We start from the raw sequence: 18380 nt of genomic DNA, 5'->3' as shown, positions 1-18380 counted from the left end.
AGTGACAGTAGTTCTCTTAATTCAACCAAGATCTTTTGAAAATCCCATTGAAAGACCAAGTCTGAATTCAATACCCTATACATACACCATTCTACATGCATAGTGCTTGGATCCAACTTGCCTTCAAGATTTTTACAAATCAGGTAAGTCTGTAATTCTTATTAATATTTCAGAAGACTGGCCTACTTAAAATAACAGTTTTATCCAAGGTGTAATCTCTCATGAAGCAGATATGTATAGGAAAGTTAAGCTGTTCACTGCCTTGAGTCCTAATTAAAAGGTAAAAATGACATTAAGCATAGATGAAATGGCAAGAAAATTGACTGTTTGCACAGAGAGAAGCCATCTGAAATTTCTCTATGAGAGAAAAATGAACCTTTATATTTTTTTTTTCAAAAAGTTTTTAGAAATTATAATATAATATGACACAGCTCCAAAATACAATTGTCGTGCTTACTCTGTACGCATATATACCATAGAATTTTAGGCCACCCCTAATAACAATACTTCTAATATCTTCACATTAAAGGATCTATTTGTTCTTTATGTTGCATTTATCAGATTTGATTATAGCCCATACTAAAGCCCATGCACTGCACAACTTAGATCTCACAATCAAGACAGCTTTTCCATAATTCAGTTATAAACTGCTCTTTATAAAACCTGAATTTAAAAGTTTTGTCTTGGGAGATGCATAGCTTTTAAATAAGAAGTTATTTTTTTTTGTAGCAAAAATAAGAAACAACATTTATTTATTGAAAAAAAAAAAACACAACAGCTTAGCTTCTCTCCCTTTCTCCAGGGAAACTACTCTTACCGAGTTCCTGATTGGCAAAAGAACAAACAGAAAGATATTTCAAATATTATTTTCTGTAGGAACACTTACAGAGTAAACAATACCATCTCTTAAAAGTATGTCTCATCCTCTTGCTTTCTGCTCTCTTATGGAAGGAATAATATTGTCAGTGTCCTAGGACGTGACAATATCCAGTGACAATAAGCCACTTGATTCCAAAAGCACCTGGCTGATGGACTGGGACTTTATAATACACTCACAGCAAGGTGTGCAGTAGGGAACGCTCATTTCTCTCCTAGATGCACAGACAATTCACTATGAGATTAAGCCAATGCCATTAAAATATCAGCCACCAAAATGTTTCAGTTCATTTTTGATCCAAAGTCTTCCTGCACTGACCCAAAATATACCTAACTTTATCTGAGACAGAATCAAAACATAAAATCAGCCCTGAAAGTGTTGTGACCCATTTTGCTGTCACCACAGCAATCATGCATCAATGAGTTTTCCTTTTGGCAGAGTGCTGTTACTATTCATCCTAAAATGAATGTCTAGAATTCATGTAAATTTGTATTTGAAGTAAATGGATACTATGAGGTTGAGGTATCACCAGGCTCCAGCAATTAGGAAGTGAGAGGCTGGCACACGGTTCATATAGGAAAGTTACTGCTAAGTGGCAGAGCAGCAATTTTGAGAGAAAAAACTGCTAGGGTTAGAAGGAGCCAAGCAACAGGGAGAAAACTCCAGAGCAGAGACTGCAAAGGATAAAATATCTGTCACGGGTTTATGAAATACTGAAGGTACAAGAGAAGAAAACAATCAGAAAGAAGGGCTTAATTATTTTGCACTGACAACTTCAAGCTTTTTGTTGAAATTTGCTAGATTGTTCTTGGATGACAGAGTGCTCATATCACTGGGCATGATTTTTTTCGTCTACTTACAAAAAGATATTGCGTAAAAATGGAAATGCTAATGGCCAGGAAAAAGAGAAAAGAGAGGTTTTAAAAAAAAGAGAAAAAAAAAAAAGCCGACCCTATCAATAGACATTTGCTCTGAGAGGCAAAAGATATACAAACATATTATCCCAGATAGCTCCTATACATGACAGTTTTTGAAAGTGCTGAAGTGAACTCCGATGTAAGATAGTAGAGAGAAATGCCCATCAGCGGTGGGATGCAAGTGTAAAGAGAACTGGATACCAGATGAGGTGATCTGGGAGGAGCACTGCTTACCACGTAGCCGGGCCAACACCCCAACACAGGACCAGCTTTTCCAGCATGTCCCGCTGCTCCAGCCTTTCTGTGGGAATCCTCTGTACACCACGAGGTAGGGAAATACCAGTGAAACAACACCACTCTTTGCAACTAACAATTTGCAAAATCTTTCTCCTCTCTTTTTCCAGGATCCTTATCCAGATTTCCTAGCTTTCAGAACACAAAGCGAGTGGTTATAAAAAGATCTGCCCTTTCAATATTACTTTTTCTTTTTTTTTTTTTTTTTTTTTTTAACCAACCATGATACAACTTTGCCTGAAGTAAAACGTCCAGGAGATTCCACTGATCGCGTTGTGAATTCGGCATGGCAAGTGCAAGCCTTAATTTCACAGCTTGGCATAATGTTATTTTTTAATGAATCTATTCAGCTTGAAAGAGAAATGTTATGCAAAGAAGAAACTTGATGACAAGATATTTAAAAAACTGTGGATTCAGAAGCTCTGAACTTACTGCTGGTAGATTTCTTGGGAAAATACGTGACCTGGTATTTACATGACACACTTGGTGCTACCTTTACAACTTCATAGTACCCATGACAATGACTGCTCTTATTTTATCCTAAACTTTACTTTTGCATGTAATTATAAAAGGGAAGGGTAATGTTTTGGCAAGTGCTTTTCAGGTTGGATGCTTACTACAGGAAGCACTTTAGGTTTCTTATCAAATGATTAAAACAGTAATCCTGAAGCTTAGTGGTATGTGTTGGAAGGATCTTTACGGAGACAGATTCTCCTCTTCCTTTATAAACGGAGACTAACCACATAATGATATTTCCATGGTTTAAACAGAGGCTTCCTTAAGTAAGGCCAGCAAAAAGTTTTTTATTTATTTTTTTTATACCATGCTAATCAAGTCTCACATTACTCTGCGGTTTTCAGAGGAAAAAAATATATTCTTGTTTGTAATGATCTTGACAAAATGTTTTTAATTTCAATGCATGTGAAATTTTCACAAAGTTACATGGAAGTATATTGTAACAGTAACTGTTCACTCTCTTAGGCTGAGGAAATGCCGCTATGAGAAAAATAACTTACCAAACCATGCTTACAGATGGACTAAGTAGATGAAGTCTTGTGTGCAGGGCAATCAATATATCAGTAGTGTTTTTAAACAAGAATCCTTGATTATATTGTATGGTTTGAGACAGACATCTTAAAAACATAACTCTGACAATGGAAAGATATGTTGCTACAAAAGTAAACAGGCCATTTCTAATTAGGCATAAAGACTAAATTGTTGAACAGATGGAGCGCTACTCTTGACGTTTCCACATAAACCCAAAACAAGAGATTGACTATTTTAAGAAATTCAGAACATACAGAAGAAAAGAAGGAACATTATGGAAATAAAATACCCGCCAAACCACCGTAACACATGTTGGGTTACAAAGGCTGCCAGGGAGCACCACTCTCACTCATTTCACTATGAGCTTTACTTGTTTTCAAAGCCAAGAATTCAGTATACTTATATCAGAATCAATGGTTTCTGTACAGGAACAGCCTATAGACAAATATTTTCAAAATTTAAAGAAAGTTCTAGAGAAAATACACTTTTTTTTTTTTTTCCTAATTGAGAAAAACATCAATAACTGCCACTGATTTTTTCTTTGATCTGTGAGAATGCTACTTCTCACAGTCTCACTGTGCAGGTTGTTGTTGGTATATGGCTTTACTACTGGGAGCAAAACTAAAGGATGGGCATCTGGGTACACTTAGATTTCTTCCTGGAATTTTGGTAATTTTCCCCCATCAGGTCTATAGCTTAAAAATGGAGCTTAAGCAGCCCTAAATAGTTGAAGATGTGGTGACAAGAAAACCTCAGTATCTGTCTGCAGTTTTGTTTTCTTTGGTTAAATAACCACATTTAGGTATATGTGGGTATTTCTGCCAGTCCTAGCCTTACTACCTAAGAATCTTTTGTGAACTGAAAAGTGGGCTGTGAATTTCTTCAGAAAACATTGGCACATAATTTCTTTCTTCTTCTTTGGCGGATATCAGAAAGTGCAGAAGTATGACAAATGAGATTTTTTATTTTTTTTTCATGATGGCTTTCCATTAAAATTTCAAATGATTCCACAAAATGAGAAGGAGCAACATGACTTGTTATGTTGATATACATCTGCAGTTGTGCTGTACTCTGCTGCACAGCTGTAAGCATTTCAGATATATTTCCTCATCCTAAGATTACTTTCAGAGAGATGGTTTGTAGGGAAACTAGACCAACCTGGTCCTGCTAAAGGAAAGCTACCAAAGCCAGGGCCTGACCCTTCTGTATATACAATTATTAAAAAACACAATCTTAAACACTACTGTTTAGATTGCAAAATGAGGCACTTGAAACGAATGTGTCACCTAATTTCAGCCCTCTCAAGCATTTGTGTGACAAAACCACCTGTAATCACATCATCACTTGCTTATTTATTTTTTTCCCCATAGAACTCCTAACTCAATTCGGGGCACAGAATGGTACTGCTCAACTGATGAATAGCTCTTCACTGATTTGTAATGACACTGTTCTGTGCTTAGCACTGTTTCTTATCTAATGTACGCTCTTGAAAGTATGCTCTTCATACAGAATTATTTATTTCCTCATAGATTTTTTTGTTAGTATCCGACTGATTCAGAAGCTGTAATATATTTTTACACCACTGCATTTTACAAATGAGTAAATGAAGATGGAAGCATTGATATTAGGAAACTCAGTAGCCTTGGGTGCCCAGTTCAAGACATTCAGCATCTTCAGATCATATAAGAACTAGTCAATATATCGAAAGCATGGTTCTCCTTAACATCAGTCCATGAGTATTCACAGGTTACAGGTCTCCAGGTGGAAGCCCAGAGAAGGGAATACTGAGTGACCAGCACTGAAATCCACCCAGTGAAAGCATCTTTCACAGAATATACTCCTTTACCATATAATCATAGTATTTGCTAAAGGAAACCCTGAAATTGCACTGGATGGGGCAGAAGCCCTGAAATGTAATAAAAATGCATATGCACTGGCCAATGATGCTTTTGAATATTTGACCTTCCAATTTTACTTGCATTGTTTCAAGGTAACTTTGTGTGTTAAAGACCCAAGGTTTTTTTTGAAACAAACCAAACCCCAGAAACTATTATATAGCACACTGTAACCAACAAGGTCCTCCAACATAGCCTGAACTACCCCAAACAATTGCCATCATGCTACTACAGTAAATGGCAGCAAGTGCATGTTGACATCTGGCTGTGAGCCACCACTGGGAGGATGGCACAGCTTTCTGGTGTGGCTCTGCAGTCTTTTCTGACATCAGTGAGATCCAGGAAGGACAAACTCCATTCTTCCAGGGATTAAATTTCTCTGGAGCTCTAGAGGAAAGTACACAGTAATCAGCACAGGTTCTTTTCCCCCAGTGTGACTTCATGGCCCCATTTCTTCATCTTATCTCTTTCTTGTCCTGGTCTCCAAATCGTAGCCTCGTTGAGAGCTACACAGGTCAATTTTCTATTCCTTTATCTTTTCATCCAAACTCGGGAATCTTGGCCATCAATACCTATTCTCATCACTCTCCAAGCCAGTGCTGAATACAGTTTTTCCTTCTGCATCAAGTATTCCTATATCCTGTTTTTGTTTTGTCCAGCCTCTTCTCTGTCCTTCCCTTGCCTGTTTCTTCCACCCTGTTGAAATTCCGCTTCTTGCTGCTCCGTATTTAAATCAGGTGCTTTCCCCTTTGAAGCTGCTGGGGCCAAACAGGAGCTCTGGAGCTTTGCCAAGAGGCATAATGCTCTGCAGTGCACCTCAGTCCTGATCAGTCAGCGTGCAGCCTTGTGTTCAGTCCCAGTGTTGTGACATGTGGGTATGCACCATACTCCCACACGCAGTACTTTTTTTGTGAATGAAAACTGAACTGTGCAGCAAGTGCAGGAGCTGTAGTACACCTCAGTGACTTCTCCTGTGGAGACAGACAAAGCCTGCAGTTTAGACAGGCAGAGAAAGCAGAAGATCTATCTCCTTGTTCTTCTGTGTGTGCCCAGACATTTCACGACATACAGCAGCTTAGAGTTGTAATAATGAATAGAATCCCACTGCCTAACAGAGTATCAGTGCTGTCCTGAGCTCTCAGGAACTATCTGAGCATCAGATAAGGTGTTCCTACTGAGCCTGACTTTCCTGCTGAGCCAGTATTAACTAAAATTACAGAAATGTTCTCAGCTTGGATATAAATAGGCAAGTCTGAATACACTTCAGACACAAAGAGGATTAGTCTCAGAACAATTCTAAAGCATGAAGTAGCAGTACTGCTTTTCAAGGAAAAGGAGGCTAGCGTTTTTTGTCATTTCCCTACTCTCACTCCTTCAAATTGTTGAGCCATATGGGTTCACTTGGTTAAAATGTATGTCAGATGGTTGAATCATCTGGGATGAAGTAAATAGGAAAAACAAACAAACAAACAAAAAACAACACACAAGGCTGAAGACTTTGTTTTGGAATATTTGATAAGAAAATTATATGGAATTGGATAATTTGGAAATGTTCAGAAACAATAGTGCCATGACTTTCAAGAATCACAATACATTCAATATAGTTTTGATTTGATTTGATTTTAGAAGAAAAAAAAAAAAAAGAAAACACAGTCTTCATTTAATATTAATTTTAAACTCTTTCATTGACAATACAAAATAGAAAGGTCGAAAACTAGGACCAACTTTGCACTTGTTTTTCAAACTTTTATTCACAAGTAAGTCAGGCTTCATGTTCTAAGACCTTCTTCAAAACTGTAATATTAAAGTCCAGAAGGTGGCAGCAAATATTCTTCCTTACCAGAAATAGACTGTCCCTTCCAAGGAAAAATAAGATGCCTTTTGCCAAAAATGTTTCAGCTATTTGCTTGTTATAGACATAATTGTATTTGTTTTTATAATCATATATTGATGAATATTAAATATTAATAGAAAGAACCAATTTTCGTTCATTTACACAGATGCAAACTGAGCAATAACAAGTGAGAGGTTAGTAGCACTCTTCTCGCTTCTTCTCCATGTGTGCTGTAGGTGTTCTGCATTAGTGAAGGCACAATTTTATATCTTTATGTTCAACCATTATTTGACAACTACAAGGAATTTATTGTCAAATCCAGAATTTTTCACAATGTGATTCTAATCTATTACAATTCCTAGTATAGCTACTGACAAAGCTTTAATTGTTACAGACAGGTAAGACTCCCTGTCTCTCCAGCCATTAATACCCCCACAGACAAAAATGATGCAGTCCAATTTTACAAGTTTCCTTTTGCCTGCTATAAATTATTTCCAGGGTTTTAAATTTTACTTCCAAATTTTTGGTAGTTATATTGTAAAGTAGCTGCAGTATTTATTCTAGAGCTGGCAGCATTTTGGAGAGAAAATGTTTTCATTATATGTTTAAATTGTAAGTGGTTTCAGATAACAAAAAGCTACAATAAGATAATCGATGTCTTCTTTCTACATGAGTCAGATTAAAAATCTGAAATGGAAAGAAAGATTTGAAAGAGATATAAACATAAAAATATATAAAAATCAGGTATTATTTATTTTGTCCTACCATCTTCTCAATAGTTTGATCTCTAACTGAAGTAGCAATTACAAGTTGATAGAAAGCAAAATGACAAATGCATCACCGAACTTTTTATAAAGACAGAGTCATACTTTGCAATAGTCCAATTGTTTTAACCACTTCCCTTTCCTTTGTTCCCTTTTGGTATAAACATTAGCCAGATGCTAATGTTAACTCTGATTTGAACCTGCTTTGATATGTGATTAAGGCCTATGACTCAAATGAAAAGACAAAAATAAAAATGTTATACTGACTTAGAAACCTAAATCATTTTTTTAAAGCAACTCAACCAGATGAGAGTCTGTGTTGCAGAGTTTCACTGAGACACGGAATATTAAGAGCCCAAGCTACTTCTAGAGCTTTTTAATATATGAACTTTATAATATATGAGCTATAAATAAAGCTTTTTAATCTATGTCCCTTAACTGGTGAAAAGGCAGTTTCAGCAGGTAAACATATGAACAGTTTTCCCTTACTAAGGAGATGCACCACCTGAGACAGAAAAGGTTATTGTGAAATCATTTCACTAAGTAGCATTTTGCATTCCCATTTGGCCTGTAAAATGAAAAAGATCTTACTAACTTTTGACATTTATATTTGCACTATGTTATGAAATCAATTATTGCATTTTTGTCTTTCAGCATTTCATAATTACCAAGAAATTCGAAAAATCATTAAGTTCCAAATGACAGGTTTTTGATTGGAGTATTACTGAATCAGAGGTATACATTCTCACTCTTTCCACTTACAATGAAAAAGAAAACGTATGTGTACACAGAATTTTCATAAGTAGTGTTTACATTCATTTATTTATACTGAAAAAGTTACTTTGGGGAGTAATATTATATTTGTTTTAGTTCTAGTTATTATATGTATGCCACTATTACATAGTATGCCACTATGTAATGCCTATATAATTATTTAGCTAAGTGCACAAGAATCTGCTGCACAGGCTGCTATTAGACTACTTGTATTACAATAGATACTACCATAAGAATCTTAGTAGTGAGCAGACTTTGAGACTAAATTCCTCCCTCTTAAGGTAAATACTGAGGCACTATGGCACAGTGCACTGAACTGATGCATTTGCTATATTTCTTTCAAGGAAGATGAAAGAAATTCTGTAATTTTCTGTAAAAGAGACATGACAATTAGAAATATATCCTCCTGAATCCAAAGGGTTATAACTGCTTCAAGCTGCAGCCACTTTACAAAGCTCAACAGAATTGTTTTGGGCACAAACTGATATTTAATTTTTCTAGATTTATTAAAGATAAAATTCATATAAAATGTTGTTTTGCTCACCCTGAGCTTACTGGAATGGAGATAATGATGATTTTTTTGTATTTTAGGAATGTTGTAATTTAAAATAACTAAGGCTCATTCTAGCCAAATAAATTTTCATCTTCTTGGGACCCCAGGGTCTTCAAACCCTCTTCTGACCATCTTCAGCACAGTTATGATTTCTTCCATTTAGGAAAGGTAAAGAATTTAGCCAGCTCCTTCCAACAAGACCCTCTTCCTTCAAAAATTATTGGTCTACTTTTCCTCCCCATCAAAAGCCAGACACAACACTACAACTGAAGGTTGGTATTATCTCAGAAAGCGGGTGTCTCTCTCAAATTTTTCTTCAAATTCCTTCTGACCATTACAGAATGGACAAAGTCTTCCCACTTACTTCAGACATTTTCCAGGTAAATCATCTGGAACACTATTTTCTCTTACAGATTTCGTTCTTTCACTATCTGAAAAACAACTGTTAGAAACCCATATTGTTTAGTCCTTCCTTCAGAGAAGTAGAGATTAATCTTTACTTTACAAAATGTAGAAGAAATGGATATCCAATTTCACAGCTCTTTTAGAGATAAAAAGCAGACTAATATCAGAACTGTATCTAAATACAAGCTACCAAGTGGGAAAGGAGAACAATTTGACTGGTTCAGGAATACCAAAACAGGACCAAGTATGCTAAAGGACTGTCTACAGATGAGAATCATTCATCTGACAGTACCATAGGTCATCAGTTTGATCTTGCAGCACAAACTTTGTTGCTGTAATTTAGATATAGGTTGAATAACCATCCAGAATGAAGTAATCACTGATTATCTTCAGTGATAAAGATCTTACTGAATGTGTTCACTGTATCCGACGTTTCTAGTCTCCATACAAGATACTTGGCACCTAACAAAGCTGTCCACTGGGACAAGAGAAACAAGTCTTTGGATAACTTGCTCTGTTTTTCTATCAGAATTAAATCTCTCTGATGATAGTTATGAAGACAAAGTCCAGAAATTAACAGGATTATGTGAGATCCAGGAGACCAATGAAAAAAATGCATAGGTTACTCTGGCAAATTGACAGCAGTGACAAACGCAAATAGTCATTTGGCAAAATGGACAAGACCTGAAATAACTATTTTTGGGTTCTGAGTAGAAAAAGAGAATACTTGTCAACTTTTAAGGAAATACATTTTTCCAGATAAATTGGTACAATATCTTACTGGACAGGTAGATTGTAACAGTTGCTCCAAATTACCTGGATCACAGACAATTTCATCTTATAGAGTGATCACTGGGTAAATCCCTTTTGTAGCTAAGGAAAGCCATCCTTACGTAATGAAATGTTCTTCATCTCTTGAGAGGGTGTGAACTACTTGGATTCTTACGTAGTCATTTATCCCTGAGAGCCTAACTAAGGTTAAAAATGAAATAAAAAATGAGTTCAAGTAATTTTAGTATAGCCAACCTCGTTCTCAAAACACCACTGATGTTCCAGTTTACTGACTGCATCTTTCCAGCATTCTAGTCAAATGCAGACCCACACTGCACAAAAGCTGAGAAGAATCTCAGAACTAAAAGGAGAAAAGATTTGTATTTCCTATGAGACTAAAATCTTCCACGTCTGAAGTATTTCATATTACTTGATTTATTTATTTATTTATTTTTCAATACGGACCAACTCAAAAGACAAAATGATATTCTCCAGATTATCAGTATTCAAGATTCTGCTTTTTCTGCAACAACCCTTACATACTCAACTTATTATCTGCATGACATTACAGGCACTATGGATAGATATGACTTGAAGTACAAACACTTGTTCATTGACATCTTACAAATTAAGGACAAGAGATTATCAAGACAGTAAAACACTCTTCCCTGAATCTAGCTGTCAAAATTGTGCCAACTCCTTTATACTGTATTGACTGATTCATGCAGAGGGTTTTACTAGGAGGTCATTTTAATTCTCCCCTGCAAGTTCCCTTTCTTTGCCTTATATAATGACAAAGCTCTCCCTGGAATAGTTTCCAGCATCACAGAATAGTATCTTATTTTCCATTAATTATCTTGATTTTCTGTTGAATCTGATGTATCACTCGTACTAAGTAACTAGAGCTTACCACAATGTGAACATTTTATTTGGCTATACTGTATTGCTGCTTTTACAAGCTCCTGTCTTCATAACATAATAGAACAGCATGTTTTGTTTAACAGAGTACTGAAATACTTTTCCTAACTCATTGCTCTCTGATCAAATTCTGTCAAAGAAAATCAGCTCCTGCTTTATTACTGATGTTTAGGCCAAAAAGATACCTCTGCAACTTGATAGACTCTGGAGGTTTTCTCTAAACGTGACAGACTAAACAGAGTGTTTCATCTGACTGTCTTCAAATATCAGCCATTGTATGCAACAGTTCCTTCAACAGTATCATTTCCCTCTGCATCTCTGTAATCCTACAAATTACTGACAGGGCTCAGAACTGGAATCTCCATTAAAAGGAGGTTTTTCTATTCAGCACAGCCCAGGATCTTGAACCATCCTGAGAGCAGTTAGCACAGGTAGGCTACCTAGCTGAACCTGTTTGATCAACTTTTTCATCCCTCTACACATCCCGTCTTCTAAGTTTCATTAGAAGAAACTACTTCATTACTTTCTCATGGAAACTACATCTCATTTTGCATACTTGTTTTGATTTCACACATGTGAAAAAATTATTGTTGCTGACAATTTAAACAAAATACAGTAATTAGACATGCTGAAGAAACTGGTTTCTGTGGATTCAGTGAAGAAATAAACTGAAATATATGAGAGGAAAGAATTTTTCTGACAGGCCTATCTGGGTCTGCCACTCCTTGTCCCCAGGTATGATCTGTTATCTGGACTCTTATTTTCCAGGTGAGAAGAAACACTCTTGTTAGGTGAAGACGTGGAGAAGGTTTAATCCATTCTTGATGGTGTATCACTTCATCTATGTGGAAAAAGAAAGTTCTTTATACTCTCACATTCATTTACCTTCCAAATGGATCGTTTTTGTTTTTTGTATGCTACCAGCTTAAAGAACCCTGATGGGACCTGTCTACATGTATATGTGGCGATCTGGTAAGCCACGTCTAATGCTTGACAATCTCATGGTATAAGTGAAGACTTAAAAATTAATTGTGGTCATTTGTCAAATTTGATTGAAATATGTGGGGGTAGGCTTAGTAATGTTGGAGAATTTCCTCTCTGGAACTGCAAACTGGGAATAGCTGGTTGTAGCTAAGTGGTGAGACGATGGTTCTGTTGTAAAGCATCACTCGTCAGATCACTTGTCAGATCTCTCATTACAAAACCTCTCTGTGTCTCTGCACACTCAACAGATTCAGACTGTGCACCACCAGGCTAACTGATTATAATGCAATCAGTAGGCTTTTTCTCAGTTTTCATTTCTCATTTACAAGGCTGATATTAAAACATAACATAAATGCCTGTGTGAAGTAAAGGTCATTTGAGTTTCTTAAGTGTGTCAAGATCTTGCGATGGAAAAAACTATAAAACATGATGTTTCTGTGTGAATGTTTGCAGGATTAGCTATTGCCTGTATAATCATATAGTTATTGACTGGTATCTCGATCATGTTCACAGTATTCAAAGTTTTGGAAGCTAATTAGGAAAAGTAACACAGGCCAATGTCATTTGAATGAAATCTTAGCACAGCCTTTGGCAACAGAGCCCGGAATTTCACACAGGATTTCAGAGCTGAAGGCATTTAAACCTCAGGATATGAATCAGTGGGTGTAAATCAGTTAGTTTATGAACCACATGTATGGACACTTCTCAGTAAGAACAATGTGATTTGTCTAATACAAGGAACACGTCTGGTTTGGGGAAAAGACTGTATGTGTTTTGTATGCCAAATGAAGACTGTTGTGGGCAGAACCTTCTCATGAACAGAGTTTCTGTTTCAAAGTGCTGCATTACTAAGAAGATTAGGATTTGTCAAATATGAATGGATTGCTCCTATAAATGGGTCAGAATGTTCTGAAATTTTGAGGGCACTGCCTTCTAAAGAAGCCAGGTTAAGTAGCGTCCTGCAAGGGTATTAAGGCAACGATTGTATTAATGTTTTTAATTTTGCATGTTAATTTTTGACCCCTTCTCATTCAGAGTAAATCCAATAATTTTAGAATAAGAAATTCCTGTCTTAAAAGGAGATTGCCAAAGATATGTTCTTGGACAGATGTCCCAAACAGAGCCTGTAATCAAATAAATTAGACTGTGCCTGCATGTTCGAGACAATCTTGTAAACACAGAGAGAGCTGTTGCAACATGACTTCCTTTCTCATTATTAAGAATGGTCTTTTCTGAACAAGACATACTAGCTAAGTAGTGGAGATGGAAGAAAAGCTGTACAGTTCTTAATGTAATTGTACCTTTTCAGTAACAAAATCCCGCCTTTGGTTTATTGACTTTCCTCAAAAAATCAGTTTGCTCTGTCTTTCTTCCTGCTTCTTCCTCTGCACCCTTTTTAATACCTCATCTCTTTCCACTTAATTATTAAAAAGTACCCATGTATATATAATGGGATTGCCAGAATATCATGTGCTTTCAGGGTTTGTTGTTCCAGTTTGGAAGTGAAGAGAAGGGGCTTCTGTTTTTATTGTTTATTGACTGCAGCTATATTTGGTGTTTTGTTTTCCTAGGAAAGAAGCAGTGGACGCTCATTATCACTTCCTGGGAGACCTTCTGCATTCATTTCTCGAGCCATGTCTCCTACTTCTCCTCTTATATTTCAGCCTGCCCCTGACTACTTCAGCAAACCAGATACAGCAGCTGACAGGCCTGGCAAGAGACCGACTCCCTGGGAAGCAGCAGCAAAATCCCCTCTTGGCCTAGTGGATGAAGCTTTTGGGCCCCAAAGTATGCAGGAATACATTGCGGCTAACATAGTATCAGCTGCTCGCAGGAAAACACTTCCTGAGCCACCAGATGAGTGGAAACAAAAAGTTTCTTATGAGCCTCCAGCCCCAAGTGGTAGCGTAGCCTTATTAGGAGGGAAGCAGTCGGGTATTTTATCACCCCGAAAAAGCTCCCTGTCTGTCCCGAATGCCACCATGCAGGGGGGCTCTCAGTTGCAGTATGCTTACTGCAGCCAACGGTCCCGAACAGATCCTGATATAATGTCCATGGAGTCCAGGTCTGACTATGGTGTATCAACAGCTGATTCAAACTACAATCCACAGCCAAGGGGATGGAGGCGTCCAACATGAACAGGAGAAGGCCCTGGCATATTCTCCCTTCTTCCAGCTTTACAAGCCTTAGATCTGAGTTGGAGAAGGAAAGTTTCTTGCCGGCCTCACCATATCTGAACTAAAGAAACGAGGAGGCAAAATTGAATGGAGCACAGTTTTCATACGACTGCAAGGCTAGCAGCTGCTAGAATAGACTCAGTTTTACACCTAACCTAAGATAGTTTTGTTTGTAAAAGGGCAAAATTACACATTTCTTGGGGGTGAGTATGAAGGTGGGCAACCATGTGCTCAATATAAAAATCTAGAAAGTATTTAGATGGAGACAGCACAAGTGTTTGCGGTTAAGATAATGTGAAAAAAAAAAAAAAAAAAGGAAAATAGGGCATTTTAAAGGTTAGAAGAATTTGACAACGTCTTGTAGGTTTTCTGGATATGCTAGACACCTGAGTTCCAGGGTACTAGATATAACCAGACTTGAGAAAGTTCCAGTGAAAATGGAAGACTGGGAAGCACTGGCTTATTGGCCCTATGTTTTCTTTACTGCATTAAAGAAAAAAAAAAAAAAAAGCTAGGAAAGGAAATCAGTGAATAATTATACCATGGTAACATATAAAATACATCTGTGGTCATGGTACTTGAATCTCTACAACAAGTAGATATACTCTAATCTCATGCAGGCATATATTTCAGATGGATTTCATGACAGTTTCAATGAAGGTTTGCATATTATAGCTAATTGCATAATCTGAACACAACAGGAAGAACGGTGTTGTTAATAGAGACCTGTACCATGATATTTGAACAACAAAAGGGATGAAGAAAGTATTAGATTGTATTTAAACTGGAGTGAAAGTTAATTTTGTAATAAATTATCAAACAAGACAGAGGCTGGAACAGCCTTTATTTCTCTGTGAAATGCACTACTTGCTGAACATTTACTGCTACAGTCTCTAGTACTTTGACTGGCTGGGCAGTTGTTCCTAGTATGTAGGTAGCTCAATGTTTAGAGGGCTTTTGATTTGTATTCTCAGTTCAAAAGACATAAGTTGTTCATCAAGCATAATACCTGTTCTATGTAGAAGGTGGTATGTGAAGGAGGGTTTATGATATGTGTTACATGGTATGAGTCTAGTATGAGTAGCAAATATTTGGACAGTTGGTTACAATTGAATTATCTTGATGGATCTGAAGAGATGATAAATAATCGTTGCTGGTGATACATATCTTGCATTTTTAGCTTATTGAAACAATAGAAATGTGTCTAAAATATACATATTGCAAGCTTATTGGGTAGTTTAGATATTGTTAAGGCATTGAATTAATACCCCAAGCTTTACAAAGTGCTCTGCATCCTCCTCGTTTTGTGGGGCATTCTTTAAGGATTTGTCAAGCACCACAAACTAAAATTACTGCAGAAACACTAGAAACACTGCTAAGCGTCCCTATTTTCATTAAGGTTGTCAACTCTGCATAAAGTGGTCAGATTAGAAAGAACTGAAACACGTATATAAGAAAAAACGCATTATGAAACATTCCCATCTGCAAACAGCTTTCAGTTATACCAATTATAAGATATAATTGGTATTTATATAAGATATTATTGGTATTTATACCAATTATAAGATATAATTGGTATAAAAGGAACAAGAAAAGTAGACCAAGTTCAGCTGAGCTGGAACTTCCTATAGGAGCAACTAATCACACGAAATATACCTTTAATGAGTTTACGTTGGCAGTAATTCTCTAGTCAAACACAAATCTCCTTGTAATCAATCAGTCCTTTCTACCACTGAGGGAATGAAGACATGGTAGTTATAAACCTTTAAATTAGGATTATATTGCTATAGCACCTTACAAATTTCTTTCACAAATTCTGAATTTGTAAAGAAAAGATGATTTAGATAAAATATACAAACAAGGCTGCCACTGTATGTCTGAAAATGAGCTTTGCACCTTAGAGTCGTACACTCACATAATCAGGTTAAATTTTCCTGAAAAAGAAAAAAAATTACATTTTTCTCTGCAGGGCCCCATAATGTCCTTTTTTGACACCACTGGGAATATTTCCACTGAAACCTATGGGCCTGTGGTAGTCACATTAGCCTTAAGGGCCTGTGTTTGGATCCAGGCCTACTTCCCTGGAAATACATGTCAAGTTTACACCTGATTTCAGTATAACTGTGATTTAGCAGTAATGCTTTATAATTCTAAGTCATCAAAGCCTTAAGTAGTTAATAAATGCTAGTGTACATGTATTTCACAGAAGGACTACATTCTGAAAACTATATAATGCTTACATATTTTGCTGAACTGTGGTCTGTATTGCAATAATAAAATGATTCCCTGTATCGAAGTCAAGTTTAGGTTTCTGTTTTGAACTTTATCCTTTACACTGTTAAACTAGAAAACAGATTAAGGAGTTTGCAGTGAGACATATGTTTACCAAATCCAATTATTTTAATTCTCAGAATCAAGTGCATAGCTGTTGAATTCTCATTGAAACTCATGTTATGAATTCTAAGATCCCATGTCTAATAGAAGGTAAGGTACGCTTAATTTTAAGGTACATGCAATTAAAAATTCTGATAAGTATTTCTAAATTTTGATATTTCAAGAAAAATGATATAAAGTGATATTAAGAAGTATTTAATGCTGTGATCACACAGCAATCAATGTGGGAAATCATACTTTAGAACCAAGCTCTAAAAAAATTCCCAAATATGCACTAAACATGTAAGAACAGCAGAATCAGAGAGCTTCAGACAAAATCACCGACTTTCTTTCAATGTCCCAAGAAAAAAAGAAAATGTAGCCTGATAATTTTCTTCTCTTGATAAGAAGGGATTCATCAGTAAGTACTTCTGTGAACATGAGAATTAACAATGCTGAGTTTCCTATGGATTTGTATCTTATCATAGATTAACTTGGGTGTTTAACATGATCTACTACAGATTTTGTTTCCTACTGCTGAGGAATTACTAGTTCTCTTTCCCATATGGATTCGCTCATGTCTAATATGGGATGAGTTCACCCTGCAGAATTTCCCTCAAGAGTAAGACTGATAAGCGTACCTATCCTCCACTCAGCTGTCTGGTTTTACAAAGACTGGGGGCAATGCTTTGCCTCCGAGATCTATTCCACTGCAACATGGAAACAAAACAAACATTTTCAAAAGCGTTAATTGGAGGGCAGACTTGAATACAAGCATGCAGACAGATCACGTAGCCTTGTTTACAAAGGAAATCAGGCTAAAACCAGATTGAGACAATGAACTGATTTCAATGGAAGCAGCAGGCCCAGACTACTAAATGAAATGTTAATGCATACACAGCTTTATGAAGAATCACACAGCATCTTTCACTCTGTTCTTCACCCCACTCCTCCGCTAGCAGAGCATCTTTCTATCATATAGTTGTGACTGTTGTGTGTGAGTTCTGAATATATTAATACAAGTATTTCCTACATTTGGTTTTGAATACACAGATCTGCTCAATAAATGAGGAAAAAAAGTCTTGATATTCTAAATGCAGTTTTCCTGTTCACCCTCAGAGGTGTCTCTGTCAAAATGCAAAGGATTTGAATACTCAATATACCTGAAAATTTAGTTTCCTTAGTTACGCTAGATGATGATGTTCACAACTCTTGTTCATAGTTTGTTTTCAGTTTGGTTTGCTTTAACACAACCAAATACCTATTCACATTGCATTTCTGCCTAGTAGCAAAAGACTGTATTATCTTTTCACTTCTAAAGGCTTTTTGTTCACTGCAAAGGACACTTTATTTGAGAGTGCATGCCAGAGATGTAAATTGTATCATTTAATAAAGTGATTTGACCAACCAGATGAGAAACACGATTTTATTTTCTCTAAATTCTTGTCTGTTTGTTTTAAATAATCTGAACCCAAGCAAAGCCTAATCTCTTTTATTCTGCACCATTTTTAGATTCACTGACTTTGCCTGTCTGTGACCTCGTGCTGTTATGAGCTTCTAGAAGCTTAAATCAACATCAGGTCAAATGGCAGCATGTCACATTCAGTAGAATTTCATTTTCATACTAAGTAAGCAGAGGAAGGAAATAGAGTGAAGCACAGCCTACGCAGGTGAAATAATATGGCCAGAGCAGTTTTTATTGTTTGAATGTTTTTATCCCCACAGTAAAAATCTGTAACTAACATCTGTTCACTATAATTATTTGTCCACCTTACATGCATCTAAACCTCTGTTTTT

The 18380-nt window shown here is 36.4% G+C and overlaps 1 protein-coding gene across 2 annotated transcripts in view; it reads left to right on the top strand.

Annotated features, from left to right (window-relative positions):
* Window positions 1-17993, top strand: part of SYNPO2 (synaptopodin 2) — a 91719-nt gene extending 73726 nt beyond the window's left edge. Inside the window, exon 5 of one of the 2 annotated variants that reach the window (XM_005013494.6) lies at window positions 13605-17993. In XM_005013494.6, the coding sequence (XP_005013551.1) occupies window positions 13605-14171 (567 nt within the window). In that variant the 3' untranslated portion in view covers window positions 14172-17993. Of the gene's footprint in view, window positions 1-2198; window positions 5077-13604 lie in introns of those variants that run through there. The other variant, XM_005013496.6, reaches the window with a different exon arrangement.
* The last annotated feature ends 387 nt before the right edge of the window (window positions 17994-18380 follow it).

Source organism: Anas platyrhynchos, chromosome 4 (genome assembly GCF_047663525.1).
Source record: "Anas platyrhynchos isolate ZD024472 breed Pekin duck chromosome 4, IASCAAS_PekinDuck_T2T, whole genome shotgun sequence".
Classification (NCBI taxonomy): Eukaryota; Metazoa; Chordata; class Aves; order Anseriformes; family Anatidae; genus Anas; species Anas platyrhynchos.
The sequence above is the reverse complement of the archived record's forward strand: the minus strand, read 5'-3'. Positions and strand labels throughout refer to the sequence as shown.